Source organism: Gastrolobium bilobum, unplaced genomic scaffold (assembly GCF_033153095.1).
Source record: "Gastrolobium bilobum isolate Gb01-03AN ecotype WA unplaced genomic scaffold, APGP_CSIRO_Gbil_v1 utg12501, whole genome shotgun sequence".
In the NCBI taxonomy this organism is placed as follows: Eukaryota; Viridiplantae; Streptophyta; class Magnoliopsida; order Fabales; family Fabaceae; genus Gastrolobium; species Gastrolobium bilobum.
The window spans coordinates 51,383-67,519 of record NW_026895449.1 but is presented as its reverse complement, the minus strand read 5'-3'; the positions used below and the strand labels follow the sequence as shown (position 1 = coordinate 67,519).

General features: G+C 38.1%; 2 protein-coding genes across 2 annotated transcripts; both read left to right on the top strand.

Moving 5' to 3' along the window:
• The first annotated feature begins 1,266 nt into the window (after window positions 1-1,266).
• Window positions 1,267-5,453, top strand: LOC133311976 (uncharacterized). Its single transcript, XM_061513119.1, has 2 exons — window positions 1,267-3,784; window positions 5,010-5,453. Exon 1 carries the CDS (start codon window positions 1,468-1,470, stop codon window positions 3,607-3,609), a length of 2,142 nt encoding a protein of 713 aa, XP_061369103.1. The 5' UTR covers window positions 1,267-1,467; the 3' UTR covers window positions 3,610-3,784; window positions 5,010-5,453.
• Window positions 5,454-7,269: 1,816 nt separating this feature from the next.
• Window positions 7,270-15,633, top strand: LOC133312065 (uncharacterized). The gene is made up of 2 exons (XM_061513212.1): window positions 7,270-9,619; window positions 15,183-15,633. The coding sequence occupies exon 1, from the start codon at window positions 7,282-7,284 to the stop codon at window positions 9,412-9,414; it is 2,133 nt and encodes a 710-aa protein (XP_061369196.1). The 5' UTR covers window positions 7,270-7,281; the 3' UTR covers window positions 9,415-9,619; window positions 15,183-15,633.
• The last annotated feature ends 504 nt before the right edge of the window (window positions 15,634-16,137 follow it).

Here is a 16,137-nt window from a genome sequence, read left to right as displayed (position 1 = left end):
AGCAGATGTCCTTTCGAAGTTAGAAAGTATTAAGTCCTTCGGCAATCTTAAGATGATGGTATGTCAGAATTCCAGGCTCCGAGTATAGTGTGCACAATTGAAAAAGGAACTTGGATGACCCAATTGCATCTTTTTTTGAAGAAAGGCCAGTTACCCGATGATAAGCAGGAAGCCAGAAAGTTTATATGGAAAACAACCTGGTTTGTCATCATAGAAGAGTAATTATACATACGAGGATTTAATTCACCATTACTGAAGTGTATAGCTCCTCCGGCCACCGAGTATATCTTCGAGGAGATCCATGAAGGAATAAATAGGCACCACCTTGGAGGGAAGTCGTTAGCTACGAAGGCAGGATACTATTGGCCCACTATGGGGAAGGACACCAAAAAACACGTACAGAAATGCAAACAATGTCAAAAAATTTCTGACATTTATAAGCCCCCCGAGAAGTTATTCATTATTTTCTCCCTCTGGCCATTTTACAAATGAGAGATGGATCTCTTAAGCCCATTACCGAAAGCAACAGGAGAAGTTAAATATCTTATCGTGGCAGTCAATTATTTTACCATGTGGATAAAGGCGGAGCTTATTGCCATTATCACAGCCTAAAAAGTACGTAAGTTCTTTTATCACAAGATTGTTTGCAAGTTTGGTATACCCGAAATAATCATCACAAATAATGGCAGCCAGTTTATAAATAACTCAAATTTGATAACAAAAGATATTCAAATTTTAAGACCAAGGTAGGAAGAATTAGATAAAAGAAGGGGTTCATTTTTTTGCGGTAAATGCAGATAAGTTATTTGCATTGAGCCCAAAATGGTGTCATTTTGGGCGAAAATCAAGATGTTTTTGTAATTTTAATTTATTTTAGGGTTGTAATAGTCTTTATAATTATAATTTTTTAATATTTCAACACCAAAACGACATCATTTTAAGAGTAAATGCGAATAACTTATGTGCATTAACTGCAGAAATATTTTTGAGATAAAAGAATTCAAAACTTTAAAAAGCAACAAAAGCATTAATAACATAAAAATACATGAATTAAAAAAATATATACAAAAACCAATATTGCCCATGACTAAATTGCCTTCAAATTCGAGCTGAAAAAATTGTTCCTACTTCCTATAACACCACCAACCTACTTAGCTTACTTTTATGCATAAAAGATTAGAAAATTTAAAATTTTAGAATAGTTTACTCTCAGCAGCAAAACAACATGACAAAAAGGATTAGATTAGTTGACAACTTGTTTCCACATTTAGGGTTTGTCTCTGTTTAACTCTTTCTCTTCTTCTACACACAACTCATGACCTCTGTTACTCTTCTATTTCCCTGGTAAGATCTCTCTCCCTTCTCTACGCTGCGTTTCAATCCTCAATGTTTCTTCTTCGATTTTGATCTCACCCTTCACTGCAAAACCTGAAAAAAAGAGAGTAGTATATTTTGGGAAATCCAAAAATGGATGAAGGTGAGGGAGGGTACGGTGAGAGTGGGGATCCCATGGATCAGTTCCACCGTAACGAAGCTATATCAGCTGTTGCCGACGATGGTTTTTTGGCTGAGGAAGACGATGATTACGAGGACCTTTACAACGATGTCAATGTCGGAGAAGGGTTTCTTCAATCGCTGCGCAAGAACGAGGATTCAGGGATTAGAAACGACGACGTTGACGACAAGAAGCTGCAGCCTGCTCCGGTGATGCAGGATGCTGGTGGAGTTTCTATACCGGGCGTCGGTGGTGGTGGAGCCAGTGAGGGTGTTGGTGGTGGTGGGGTTGTGGAATCGAGGGTTTCTGGTAGAGTTGATGGGTTTCAGAATCAGGGGTTTAGAGGGAGTAATCCTGTAAGTGGAGGTGGATCGGGGTCGTCGATGGGTGGTGGAGGCGGGATTAGGGTTGAATTAGGACAAGCATCTAAGAAATTGAGTGAGATTGAGGAGAAGGGTGGAAATGATACTGTTGGAGTGCAGGGGATTATTGGGCAACCACTGCTTGGTGGAGTTGTTGGGAGTGTCGGAAATGAGGGTTTAGTGAGACAAGGTGTTGGTGGTGGAGGTGGAGGAGGAGGGAATCTTAATAGGGCCGGTGGAAATGGGGTTGGGAACAGTGTGATTGCAGTTAGTAGTGTTAATACTGGAGGAGGTGGAGGTGGAACTGGTGTGGTTACAGGTGGTGGTGCTGGTGGTGGCCCTGCTGGGGGTACTATATTATTTGTGGGTGATTTGCATTGGTGGACTACTGATGCTGAGTTGGAAGCTGAACTTTGTAAATATGGGTCTGTGAAGGAGGTGAAGTTTTATGATGAGAAAGCTAGTGGGAAATCAAAAGGGTATTGCCAGGTTGAGTTTTATGAATCTTTTGCAGCAACTGCTTGTAAGGAAGGGATGAATGGTCATCTGTTTAATGGGAGGCCGTGTGTTGTTGCTTATGCATCCCCTTTTACTGTTAAGAAAATGGGAGAGGCTCAGATATCTAGGAATCAACAGATGACCCAATCTGGAGTTTCGCAGGGAAGGAGGGGGCCTGCTGATACAGGGGCTAAGCCTGGTGGTAGTAATATTGCGACGGGTGGTAACTACCAAGGTGGGGATGGAAATAGAGGTTATGGAAGAGGTAACTGGGGGAGAGGGAATAATCCTGGGATGGGGAATAGGGGGGCTGTTAATTCAATGAGGAATAGGGGCGGTGGGATGGGCGGTAGAGGTATAATGGGCAATGGTGGAAATGGATTTGGACAGGGTATTGGTGCTGCCCCGCCTTTGTTGCATCATCAGTCAATGATGAATCAGGGTTTTGACCCTGCATTTGGTGGTCCAATGGGTAGAATGGGCGGCTATGGAGGCTTTCCTGGTGGTCCGGCGCCTCCATTCTCTGGGATTTTGCCTTCATTTCCAGGTGTTGGTTTGCCTGGAGTTGCACCTCATGTTAATCCAGCCTTTTTTGGAAGAGGGATGCCTGTGAATGGTATGGGGATGATGCCTACATCAGGTATTGATGGTCCTAATATGGGAATGTGGTCTGATCCAAGTATGGGTGGATGGGGTGGTGAGGAGCATGGTGGTGGCAGGGCTGGAGAGTCAAGTTATGGGGAGGAAGCTGCATCAGATCATCAGTATGGTGAGGTGAGCCATGATAGAGCTGGGTGGCCTAATGCTATGAGGGATAAAGATAGAGGATCAGAAAGGGACTGGTCTGGTTCTTCTGAGCGAAGGTATAGGGATGATAGGGATCAAGGATATGAGAGAGATGCACCTAGAGAAAAAGATATGGGACGTGACCATGAATGGTCAGAAAGAAGGCCTCGCGATGAAAGAGAAATGGGTCGGGAACGAGACAGAGACCGTGAGCGTGATCGTGAGCGGTCTCGAGATCGTGACCGTGAAAGGGATCGGGACCGTGAGCGGGACAAGTACAAGGAAGATAGGGACAGATATGCAGAACATCATAGGTACAGAGATCGTGAGGCAGAGCCTGAGGATGAGTGGGATCAGGGACGGTCATCAAGGACTCACAACAAATCACGATTATCACAAGAGGAGGAACACCATTCTAGGCCAAAAGATGCTGATTATGGGAAGAGGAGGCGGCTTACCTCTGAGTAATACTTTCCATTGAGGAAGGAAAGAATTATAATTGAAAAATCAGGATTTGTCATGTTTGTTTGGATTTTCTGGTTGTGCTCCTCTGATCCAGAAGTTGTTGAGCAGCTGCTTTATTTCAATCACTTGTTCTGGTTGCTTCTTGTCAGGAGCATGGTTTTGTTCTCCTGTGAGAAAGGTTAGTTCATGACTTCAGTTCTTTGTCTTCTTGTGTTATGTATCTTTCTATCTTGGTTTGTTATATCTACTTGCCTTGCTTATTATGATTAATAACACTATAGCCAGCATATGAGAAACCTGTCAAAACCTAATTTACTGGTTTATTACGAAACAAGTATTAAATTTAATTGTAAATATTATGTTTAGAATATAAAATTTCCCTTCTTCCACTGCATAGTTAAAATTGCAGTCTAATATTTCTTTTGTTCATATCTCATCTTCTTTATTCTAGTTATCCTCCTTCCTTGAAATTCTGTTTGTTTCCTAACACAAAAATTCTGAATTTTTTTTTTTTTTTTATATTCAATAATATGCACAAGGCTTATGATCAAATTTCTCGTCTTTTCTTCATAGTTCTATTTTGCATGTATTCTCTGGTATGTGAGGCTTTATTGTTTTCCTACATCCCTCTGCTATTGATGCCATTGTTGACAGAGTGAGTGTGATTATTTTTCCTGATTTGTTTAAGGCCTTGCATGTTTCTCTTGTTAAGACCAGGTGACTGTGACTATAAATTTCTGGATGAAATGGGAATCTGTATGTCATCTGCTTAAAGCTTTGCAGTTGTCACTTGTCAAAAGTTCTCTTTTGTTAATTAAGCATAGTAAAGGAATTTATTATGTGGAGCCAACTGTGCATACAGTCATTCTGGTTATGTAGTTTCTACATGTGCATGCTGGTAACAAATTTGTCAGGCAATTCATTACAGTTGCTCCCTTTTCCCTTCCCCATTTGTTGATAGTGTAACTATTTAAACACAATACTCAAATATGTGGTAGATCTGCACTTATTAAAAAGTTGATCAAATCAACGTCCTACATTTGATAACAAGTTGGCCAGGCAATTCATTACAGTTGTTATATCTCCGATTTCCCCTTTTTATGATATTGTATTGTAACTGTGTGAACTTAATGCAATATTATGTGGTAGATATGCACTTATTGAACATATGATCATATCAAAGTCCTATATTCATGGTATCAGAAAATAAAAAAAGTGTAGTTTGCTCTTGGTGTTTATGTATTTGTTTTACTCCCTCAACCATAAATTTTCTGTTGTGCTGTTTAACTGAATTGAGATAGTATTCTTTTTCCTTTTATATGAATTAAACCTGCTATTGCTTCTTTTATATTAATACCTTCTGAATTGCAACTATTATTGTTATGGGCTTCTGTTTTACATAGGGACAATTGCTTTGAGAAAGGAAACTGTTCATTCAAACTCTGGGTTGCTTTGGGGATCAAGTGCCATCAATATTGGAGAGCTAAGTTATGACAATCCTCTTCTTACAATGAGAAGTAGAACATTCGCTATGAAGATATCGCTTTTGATTTGAATTTATGTTTTAAGCACACGATTAAACCAATGTTGTTGATGTAATGGGTTTACTTACTGAAGTCTGGAATGTGGCAGACTGTTTAGAACTTAATGTTTGAATGATGTACTAGGATTTAGCAGAGGATGTTGATAATGTGCCGTTTTTATTGGCTCGCTGTTGTATTGTTTTTTCCCACTTTTCTTTTTTGTTGTTTTCTTCTCCCTAACATTTTGTTAGTATAGCGGTTGAGCATGCAAATATTGTGTATGATGTAGAGAGCTAACCATTCAATTACTGTAATCATTCAAAGCTGGAGAATTGTATATCATGTTTTCTTGTATATATTGATATTTACTTTTCTGATAGAGGTGCAGTCTTTCTCCAGTTTTGTTTTATGGTCTTTTCTTGTTTAGAACTAGTCAAATGGAATCCAACTGTTCTTATTTTTTTTATTTTTTTTTCAAAAAAGAAAGTAGAATCGAACTGTTGAGAATTGGGGAGCTTTATGGTGTTGATGTCTCTGGTCACTTTTTTGTGCTATGTCTAAGAGTTCTTAATTTTTTGAGTATAGAGTAGGATGGCTAACTTCTTCACTCTTTACAGAATTTGCTTAATAAGAAAAGGAAAAAAAAAAACTTTTGTTTTTATTTGCTTCTGTTTCCTCACCTGTTTTTTAACTTCCAAAAATAGGGATTGAACTTGATCTATAATCCATTCAAATGAAATCATTGAAAGGATGCTCATACAGAGCTTGTATTATTTTATACTAATGGTATCATTGTGTGTTCCTGAGTATTGATCTCAATGCGTGGTAGTTTTCTTTGTTTGTGATTACCTTCAAGTATTAGCGTTGAATGAACTCTCTTGGGAGGCTACCTATTGAATAACAGCATTCGATTTGATTATACTTGCACGTGGAAATATTAGTAGTAATCCAGGATGATTAATTTTTAATTTTTGTTTTATTTATAATTGATACGTAGAACAAATGTATGTTCTCCAGGGTAATGGTGCTGCTCATTCTGTTGTTTTAAAAATTGTTTTTGTTAAATATCCTTAAATAAGAAAATGATTATTTATTTGAGATTCAACAAAATCCAATTCCCTAATATTTGCGAGTTGTGACCAATTGGCTGCATTACATTGAATTATTTTTGCTGAAAAAATAAATATGTTAAGGTGGCTGAGTGTATCCTCTCATGTGAAAAAGTGGTCATGTTATTTGATCATAACTATTCATTGATTCATTGATTATGAGATAAGAGATAAAAAATTGTATAATTTTTAAACGAGTAATTGTGATCAAATAACATGATCAGTTTTACACGTAAGAGAATCCACTCCTTGACAAAATTTGAACACTTCGGTTATTACAGTTCCTCGAATGCTGTGTGCTCGCTTGTAGTGGCTGCTCCGCATCATTTCATTATAGTAGATAATTAATGATTACATATGGTAATTAATTATGTCTGAAAAAATTATGATGATTAACAATTAAGTAATGATGCATTAATAATTTATTACTTAAGTATATTTTATTTGAGCACTAAATCTAATGCAAATATTTTCCGTAATGAAAGAGACGTTAATAGTACATCACGTGACCTATTGTAACCTAACGTGGGCATAAATCACAGTCCGAGAGCGTGACGCACCAGCAACAAGAGCTACTCCCTTGCTGTGAAAAATCCTAACTCACCTACTGTGAAAAATCAATCTATGATCTTACCAGTTGACTGGAAATGGTAATTATTTTGAGAATAAAGATAATTTTTTTTAATAAATTTCAATTGTATAAAAATCTTATCTATACAGTTCAGAATACATGAGAAGTAATTTTTTTTAATAAACAGTACTCTTTTCTTGTAAATTAATAAGAAACAAACACACCTTAACTTACATGCGGGTATTAATTACTAATTCAATAATGAAAAGGAGTAAAGAGCAAAATAAAAGAGAAAGAAAACCGTGCAATCTCAGCTTATACAGAGTTTGATTAGATTAGTTGTGAAATCTCTCTCTCTCTCTCTTCTTTACGCTGCGTTTTTATCTTCATATGCTTCTACTCCATTTTTATCTCACTGTTCTCTGCAAACCCTAATTTGAAGAGGGGAAGGTGGGGGGCAAGAAACCCGAGAATGGATGAAGGCGAGGGAGGGTACGGTGAGGGTGGGGATCCCATGGATCAGTTCCACCGTAACGAAGCTATATCCGCTGTTGCCGACGAGGGTTTCTTGGCCGAGGAAGACGACGATTACGAGGACCTTTACAACGATGTCAATGTTGGCGAAGGGTTCCTTCAATCTTTGCGCAAGAACGACGATTTAGGGCTTCGAAATGACGAAGTTGACGACAAGAAGCCGCAGCCAACTCAGGATCCCGGTGGGATTTCTATACCAGGTGTCGGTGGCAACAGTGGTGCCGGTGAGGGTAGTGGTACCGCCGGCGGGGTTGTAGAATCGAGGGTTCCTGGGAGAGTTGATGGGGTTCAGAATCAGGGGTTTAGAGGGGATGAGGTGGGTGTCAAAGTGGGGATTAGGGTTGAATTAGGGCATCAATCTGGGAAATTGAGTGAGATTGAGGAGCAGGGTGGAAATGATAATGTTGGAGTGCAGGGGACTGGGCAGCAACAGCATGGTGAAGTTATTGGGAGTGTTGGAAACGAGGGTTTGGTTAGGCAAGGTGGTGGTGGTGGAGGTGGAGGTGGAGGTGGAGGAGGGAATCTCAATAGGGCTGGTGGAAATGGGGTTGGGAACAGTGTAAATGCTGTTGGTAGTGTTAATACTGGAGGAGGTGGAGGTGGAGGTGGAATTGGTGTCGGTGCAGGTGTTGGTGCTGCTGTGGCTGCAGGTGGTGGTGCTGGTGGTGGCACTATATTATTTGTCGGTGATTTGCACTGGTGGACTACGGATGCTGAGCTGGAAGCTGAGCTTTGTAAGTACGGGACTGTGAAGGAGGTAAAGTTTTTTGATGAGAAAGCTAGTGGGAAATCGAAAGGGTACTGCCAGGTTGAGTTTTATGAACCTTCTGCTGCAACTGCTTGTAAGGAAGGGATGAATGGGCATCAGTTTAATGGGAGACCGTGTGTTGTTGCTTATGCATCCCCTTTTACTGTTAAGAAAATGGGAGAGGCTCAGATATCTAGGAATCAACAGGTTACCCAATCTGGAGTTTCCCAGGGAAGGAGGGGGCCTGCTGATGCAGGAGCTAAGCCTGGTGGTAGTAATGTTGCGACTGGTGGTAACTACCAAGGTGGGGATGGAAACAGAGGTTATGGAAGAGGTAGCTGGGGGCGAGGGAATAATCCTGGGATGGGGAATAGGGGGCCGGTTAATCCAATGAGGAATAGGGGCGGTGGGATGGGCGGTAGAGGTATTATGGGCAATGGTGGAAATGGATTTGGACAGGGTATTGGTGCTGCCCCGCCTTTGTTGCATCATCAGTCAATGATGAATCAGGGTTTTGACCCTGCATTTGGTGGTCCAATGGGTAGAATGGGCGGCTATGGAGGCTTTCCTGGGGGTCCGACACCTCCATTCTCTGGGATTTTGCCTTCATTTCCAGGTGTTGGTTTGCCTGGAGTTGCACCTCATGTTAATCCAGCCTTTTTTGGAAGAGGGATGCCTGTGAATGGTATGGGGATGATGCCAACATCAGGTATTGACGGTCCTAATATGGGAATGTGGTCGGATCCAAATATGGGTGGATGGGTTGGTGAAGAGCATGGTGGTGGCAAGGCTGGAGAGTCAAGTTATGGGGAGGAAGCTGCATCAGATCATCAGTATGGTGAGGTGAGCCATGATAGAGCTGGGTGGCCTAATGCTATGAGGGAAAAAGATAGAGGATCGGAAAGGGACTGGTCTGGTTCTTCGGAGCGAAGGTATAGGGATGATAGAGATCAAGGATATGAGAGAGAGGCACCTAGAGAAAAAGATATTGGCCATGACCATGAATGGTCAGAAAGAAGGCATCGAGATGATAGAGAAGTGGGCCGTGAACGATCTCGAGATCATGATCGTGAACGATCTCGTGACCGTGACCGCGAAAAGTCTCGGGATAGAGACCGTGAGCGTGACAGGTACAGGGAAGACAGGGACAGGTATGCAGATCATCATAGGCACAGAGACCGCGAAGCAGAGCACGAGGATGAGTGGGAGAGGGGAAGGTCTTCAAGGACTCACAGTAAATCACGATTATCACAAGAGGAGGAACGCCATTCAAGACCAAGAGATGCTGATTATGGGAAGAGGAGGCGGCTTACCTCGGAATAACTATATATGCTGCTTATTTGTTCTCTGAATACTTTCCATTGAGGAAGGAATGAACATTAACTGAGTAGTCAGGATTTGTCATGGTTGTTTGAATTCTCTCGTTGTTGCTCCTTTGGCCCAGAAGTTGATGAGCAGCTGTTTTATTTCAATCACTTGTTCTAGTTGCTTCTTGTTAGGAGCATGGTTTCTTTCTCCTGTGAAAAAGGTTAGTTTTAAGACTTCAATTCTTTTTCTGGTTATGTTATTGTTCTTGATTTGTGATACCTGCGTGCTGCCTTCTATGCTTATTCTAATGGATAATACTAAATGCTTCTGCTTTACTCTCTTGTGATGGTGAGCTGTTCCATTGATACAGAACTAATTCTTTGCTGAAACTTAATTTTAACCACAGATGACAACTAACTGTGAAGACTGCTGTTCACTGTTACTTAGAATTTTTAGCATGTAGATTTCTGTGGCCTTTAGAATATTATAACTTCTGACTTATGGGACAAATCAGCATGCTTGGGATCAAGTCTTCAAAATTTGGTAATATATAATTTAATCATAAAGCTCAACGGTTGGTGTTGTCATGACCTGGAGGTCATAGGTTCGACTCATGTAATCAATCTCTTGCAAATGTAAGACTGTCTACTGTAGACCCTTCACCCTTCCCTATCTCACCTCATAGGGGGGGCTTAATATCACTAGGCTGCCCTATTTATAATTAATCATAGGTGAACATAAAATTATAAGCTCAGGCTTCCTAGAAATAAACTATAGGATGCAAATGAGAAGCCTGTCAATATGTAATTTATGGTTCAATAAAAAATAATAGTTACTTTTGAGTATTATTATAATATCAGTTTTTTGGAGTCTCGTAGAAAAATTCATCAAATAAATGGGCAATTTTTTTAAGTAGGAGTTGCCCTGTGGGGAGAGAATTTAGGCGGAAGCTTTAAGTTATTCTGTCCCTCGAGAGTAGGTCTCTCTATCTTTTGCTTGGGTTCTTTGCCATCCACCGGAAGTTTCTGGGTGGACCACTGCCGTCCCATTCTTGAGTGAGCTGGAGCGCAGCCATCATATCCACTGAACTAGCTAGACTTTCACTTGGTTGCCTGGTATCTTTGAAACCTCTTTGCTTGCGGTGAGTGTAAAACATTCGATTTAAGTTGAAACAGAAAGAAAGAGTTCAGTGGCGTAATGAAAGAACTAGATGAAGAGAGGCCTCCGGTTTCAACATAAACTAATTATCTCATGATAGGCCAAAGCGTGGCCTTTTTTCTGTTTTCCTTTTGTTTTAGATGTTTTGTGGAGGTTTTATAGAGGGTTTTGGGGCAGGGGTGGTGGTCCCTTTTTCTCTTTTTCCATGGTTTTCTATGAGGTCATACTTTTTGTTTCCTTTGGGCTTTGTGGTCGAATCTTGGAGGATACCTTCTTCCATTGTCAAGTTAAAATTTCATTGTAGTATTTCTTTTGTTCATATGTGTAGTACTTTTGTACTTTAGTATTCTGTAATTATGCTTGCCTAAAATTCTGCTCCAGCTCAACCAAAAGCATTTGGATCTTTTTTACATTTCCATAGTTTGCACAAGGCTTATGATCAAGTTTCTCCTCCATTCTTCTTAGTATTGTATTGCATGTCATCCCAAGTATGAGGTAGTATTGCTTTCCTGCCTCCATCTGGTATTGATGTCATGGAGTGAATGTAATTAGCTTTCCTGATTTGTTAATGGCCAATTATGAGCCCGTTTGGATTGACTTTTAAAAAAAAGGACTTTTGATGGCTTTCTTTTTTTAGAATTTAATTTTTTTTTAAAGTTAGAGCTATTCTATGTTTGGATAGAATACATAAAATGTACTTTTAAATAAGTTAATAAGCTCTATTTATAACCCTATTTTATGTTTGGATGTTAAAATTAACAACCACTTTTTATATATAAAATTACTAAAAAAGATATGTGATGGTAGTGGGGTTGGGATAAAATTGATTTTTTAAAAAATTATTTGACTTTTGGCTGCTTTTTTTTTTTTTTTTTTTTTTTTTTAAATTCTGCTTTTTAAATGGTTGCTATCCAAAAGCATAAAATAGCTTAAAGGGATTTTTTAGCTGAAAAAAAGCCCATCCAAAGACCCACTATGTCATCTGGTTAAGACTAGGTGGCTGTTTGACTATGGATTTATGAATGAAATGGAAATCTGCATTTCTGCTAAACACTTGACAGTTTTGGTAAGCTTTTTTCTTTAACTAAGCAAACTAAAGGAGTTTATAATCTGGTGTCAGCTATGCGAATAGTCCATTCTGGTTACATAGCTACTATGTGCAAACTGGTAACAAGTTTGCCCGGCATTTCATTGCAGTTTTTTCCGCTCCCACTTCCCCTTCTGTTGATAGTGTAGATGTATAAACATTATGTTCTAATAAGGAGTAGATGGTAGATCTGCAATTTTTTAATCTATTGAGAATGGATGTATTTATCAGTGGTCCATATATTAAGAGCTTCATTTGTTTTTAGTGGAAGAAATTATTATGATTTTGTGGTATGCATATATTATATAAACACTCAAGCTTTAATTATCTGTAATTGCATAGCTTTCTGGAGTTGGTAAACCTGTTTTCCCTCAAATTTAAATTTCCCAAGAATATTGTGTATTACCTCCTACATGAAATATATTTTTGAATACTTTTGTTAAGGTATATGTTTGAGGAGGGAGGATATTCTTACTACCAAAATTTTCTACTACCAACTCACTACTTATCTCATCATCATTGGATCAAAGAGAGAGAATGCTCAAAAGTTTTTGAAAAAAGAGAAAATGTTGATCCAATGGTGATTAGATAGGTAGTGAGTTGATAGTAGAAAATTTTGGTAGTAAGAATATCCCTCCTCATGTTTGAGACATAGTTTTCGTAAGTTGATCCCTTAAGAAATGCATAAGCTATAATATGATCTTTGGACATGGATGTGAAAAAGGGTTAAGAAATATGGTTTTATATTTTAAAGTCACACTTGTGTAGAAACATTGGTGGATTATATGCTTAGGTTAGGGCCATTCTTGAATGATTTCCATGTTGAAATTATGGTGTTTAGGAAAGGAAGGTGGTCAAACTATCCCCTATTTATACAAGGAATTTGGTTAAGTACTAGACTTTTAATCCTATTTGAATAAGGGAACAAATATCTTACTAAAGATTAGATAAAATCCCTAATAATAAGATAACCCATTCTAATATATTATTCACTATGTTCTCCCTCTAAAACATATTGTAGATATTCTAATACTTCCCCTTAAGCTAAAGCTTACTAAGCTTTTAGCTTGTTACGAATGAATATTTAAAAAGAAAACAACATAAATATAAAGCGAGTTTCATAAAACATGGCTGTAAAAGCAACTCAGTGATGGTGGAGATGCTAGAGGGATGAAAGAAACTCTACAAGACGTTTGTAATGATCATAAGCGTGATGGAAATTTCTTAGCAAGCAATCAAGCACAAGAATTTTCAAACTTCTCCAAAATCATTTGGAAGCTTCCAATAACAAAAAAATTTAGGAGACCAAAAAAAAAACTTGAAAATTGAAACTATGGCTGGTATGAACACAGCAATGAAAATTATGATTGGGGTTGTTGTGAATGGCATTTGTGTTGGCACTCATATATGAGTCTTTGTTCAACTAGCCTCACCTTAGCAATTAGTCATTTCAGCTACTGCCCTCGTCAACCTGTGATGTCTTCCAACACCCTAATCCTATCAAATGTCTGACAAAGAGATATCGACGTGGCACAACAAAGGACTATACTTCCACTGTGACAAGAAGTTCGTTTGCGGGCATCAATGCAAAAGCTGCTTGTCCCTTTTATATTTGGAGGGTCTTTGCGACATGGAGGACAACTCATAGCCTATGACTATCAAACTGGATCCACCTAATCCATTCACAGGTTGCTCGCTATTCTGACCCAATGGGTTATCATGAGAGTTGATTCAATGGCAAGACCTTGCGCACAAGGACTTTAGTTGGGAAAGTGAGCCAACATTGGATATTACTCGACTTGAGGGCAAGTCTCCCGATGGGGAAAGGAATGTTACATCATAAAATAATTTATCTTATTTAGTTTAGTTTATCTCTCAATGGGGAAAGGAATATTACTCGACAAGAGGGCGAGCCTGGAATAGTGGTAAAACTATTCCTTTGTAACTAGGTCACGGGTTCAAACCGGAAAACAGCCTCTTTGCATTATTGCATATATGCAGGGGTAAGGCTGAGTACAAAGATTGTCTCACCCCACCCTCGCTAGTTGGGGTTTAACGTGGAGTGGTTTTTTTTTTTTAGTTTAGTTTATCTTAATCATAGTTCAGTTTATCTTATCAAAAGCTACATTTCAAATTAGTTATCTGTTATCTTTTGAGTAGTTTATCGTATCTGAAATTCTGTTACATTTCAAATTATATTACTTCTCTCAATCACTTCTTTCTCTCCCAGTCAATCTCTCATTCCTGCCTCTCTCTTCCTTCACCTTTGTCTTTCTTTGGCAATTCTGTCAACAAGAAATTCACTTAAAGAAATGGCAAACCAAGAAGAAAAATGCAAATCACATAATGGAAGCTGAAATGAAGGACAACATGGCATATTGACACTGAAACACACCCATATTGACCACTTTTATCTAAATTCTTCGATATAACAGCCATTTTGCTATCTGCTATCCTGCTATAGTATTTTTGGGGTCAGCCACTCCTTTCTGCAATCTGAGTTTGATAATTATGGATCCATGTAGCAGGGCCTGCCTTGTGGGAAAAGGCTTTGATTGTTGAAACAATGTACACCAAACTTGGGAGTCCAAAGTTATCTTTTTCTTGGAACTTGACAGAGGACAATTAATGGTTTTAGGTTACAGAGTACGGTACCACTTTGATACCATGTTGAAATTGTAAGGTTTAGGTAGGAATGGAGGAAAATAAAGAAAGGAAACTTCCAATTATATATTCTCTTAGATGGATATGGTGGACAATGATGTGATACAAAAGACAAGGCATTAACCCAAATTTTTACTAGGAATAAGATAAAGTACTAATGGAACAAATAACTTACTAAAGATAAAATCCCTGAGAATAAGATAGGTTTCTAACTAGATAAGATCCCTGAAAATGAAATAACACAATTATCCTAATCTTTTATGTATCATTTTCTCACTCAGATAAAAATATTTTGTAGATATACTAACATCAATATTTCCAAGCAATTCTGAAGTTATATCATAAGGATTCAAATCATAAATATAACTTCTTCTTTTTTGCCGGCTTGCTACACTTAACACTAACCCTCCTCCTTTATTGTATTTTATTCTTCTTTTGAATTTTTTATTGCTATATTTTTATTTCTAGTGTTATTTATATTTTTTTAAATTTTTTTCTTTTATCCTTTTTTTTCCCTTGATTTCTTCGTACTTTTCATTTGTATTCATATGTCAAAACCCCAACTATCAGCTAGTTTGGGATAAAGGTGATGTTGATGTTGAATTCTGAAGTTATATGCATTTCTATAGTGTAAAACTTCTTGTTTGCAGTCGTCCGAAGATAAATTGTGTTATTTGCTTCTGGGGGTAATATATATTCTCTTTCCAACTCCCTTTCTTACCCACAAAACTTATAAATTTTCCAGTGTGCTGTTTAACTGAATTGCGATAATAGTATTCTTTTTTCCTTTTATGTGAATTATACCTGCTATTTCTTCTTTAGGTTCATTCCTTCTTAATTGCAACTATTGTTGGTATGGGCTTCTGCTATGTAGGAACAATTGTTTTGAGAAAGCAAACTGTTCATTCAAACTCTGGGCTGCTTTGGGGACCAAATGCCTTCGATATTGGTGATTCAAGTCATGTCAATCATTTTCTTACGTTGAGAAGTGGAACTTCTGCTATGAAGTTATTAGCTTTTGATTTGCATTTATGTTTTTAGTTATTAGCACATGATTAAACCAACGATGTTGATGTAATGGGATTAACTTCCTGAAGTCTGAAATGTGGCAGACTGTTTAGAACTTACTGTTTGAATGATGTACTAGGATTTAGCAGAGGATGTTGGTAATGTGCCGTTTTTTATTGGCTCGCTGTTGTATCATTTTTTTTTCCCACTTTTGTTTTTTTGATGTTTTCTCCCTAACATTTTGTTAGTAGCGGTTGAGCATGCAAATATTGTGTACGAAGTAGAGAGCTAACCATTCAATCCCTGTAATTATTCAAATCTGGAGAATTGTATATCATGTTTTCTTGTATATATTGATATTTACTTTTCCAATAAAGGTCCAATCCATCTCCAGTTCTTTTCTTCTTTATAACTAGTCAAATGAAATCCAACAGTTGAAATTGGAGGGCTTCATTGTGTTGATGTCTGTTGTATCCCTATATTGTGTCTTGAATGCTTGGTCTTTTAATAGAGTATGCCTAACTTTTCCCTCTTCAAAGAAATGTTGGTTATTTTTTATAAATCCATTTATTATATTCATTTACTTCTTTTCCTTACCTTATTTTGGCTTCCAAAGTGAGGATTGAATTTACTCTAGAAACCATTGAAATGAGATCAGTTATTGCAATCCCTTATTTATTCTTCTCTCTTCAACTCTTCAAAATAGTTTATAAAGAAAATCCATTTGTTATTTTCGTTTATTTTTTTCCTCCTTTTTCTTTCAAAATATGGACCAAATTCGCTCTAGAAACCAATGAGAAGGGGTCGGTTCAAGCTTCTAG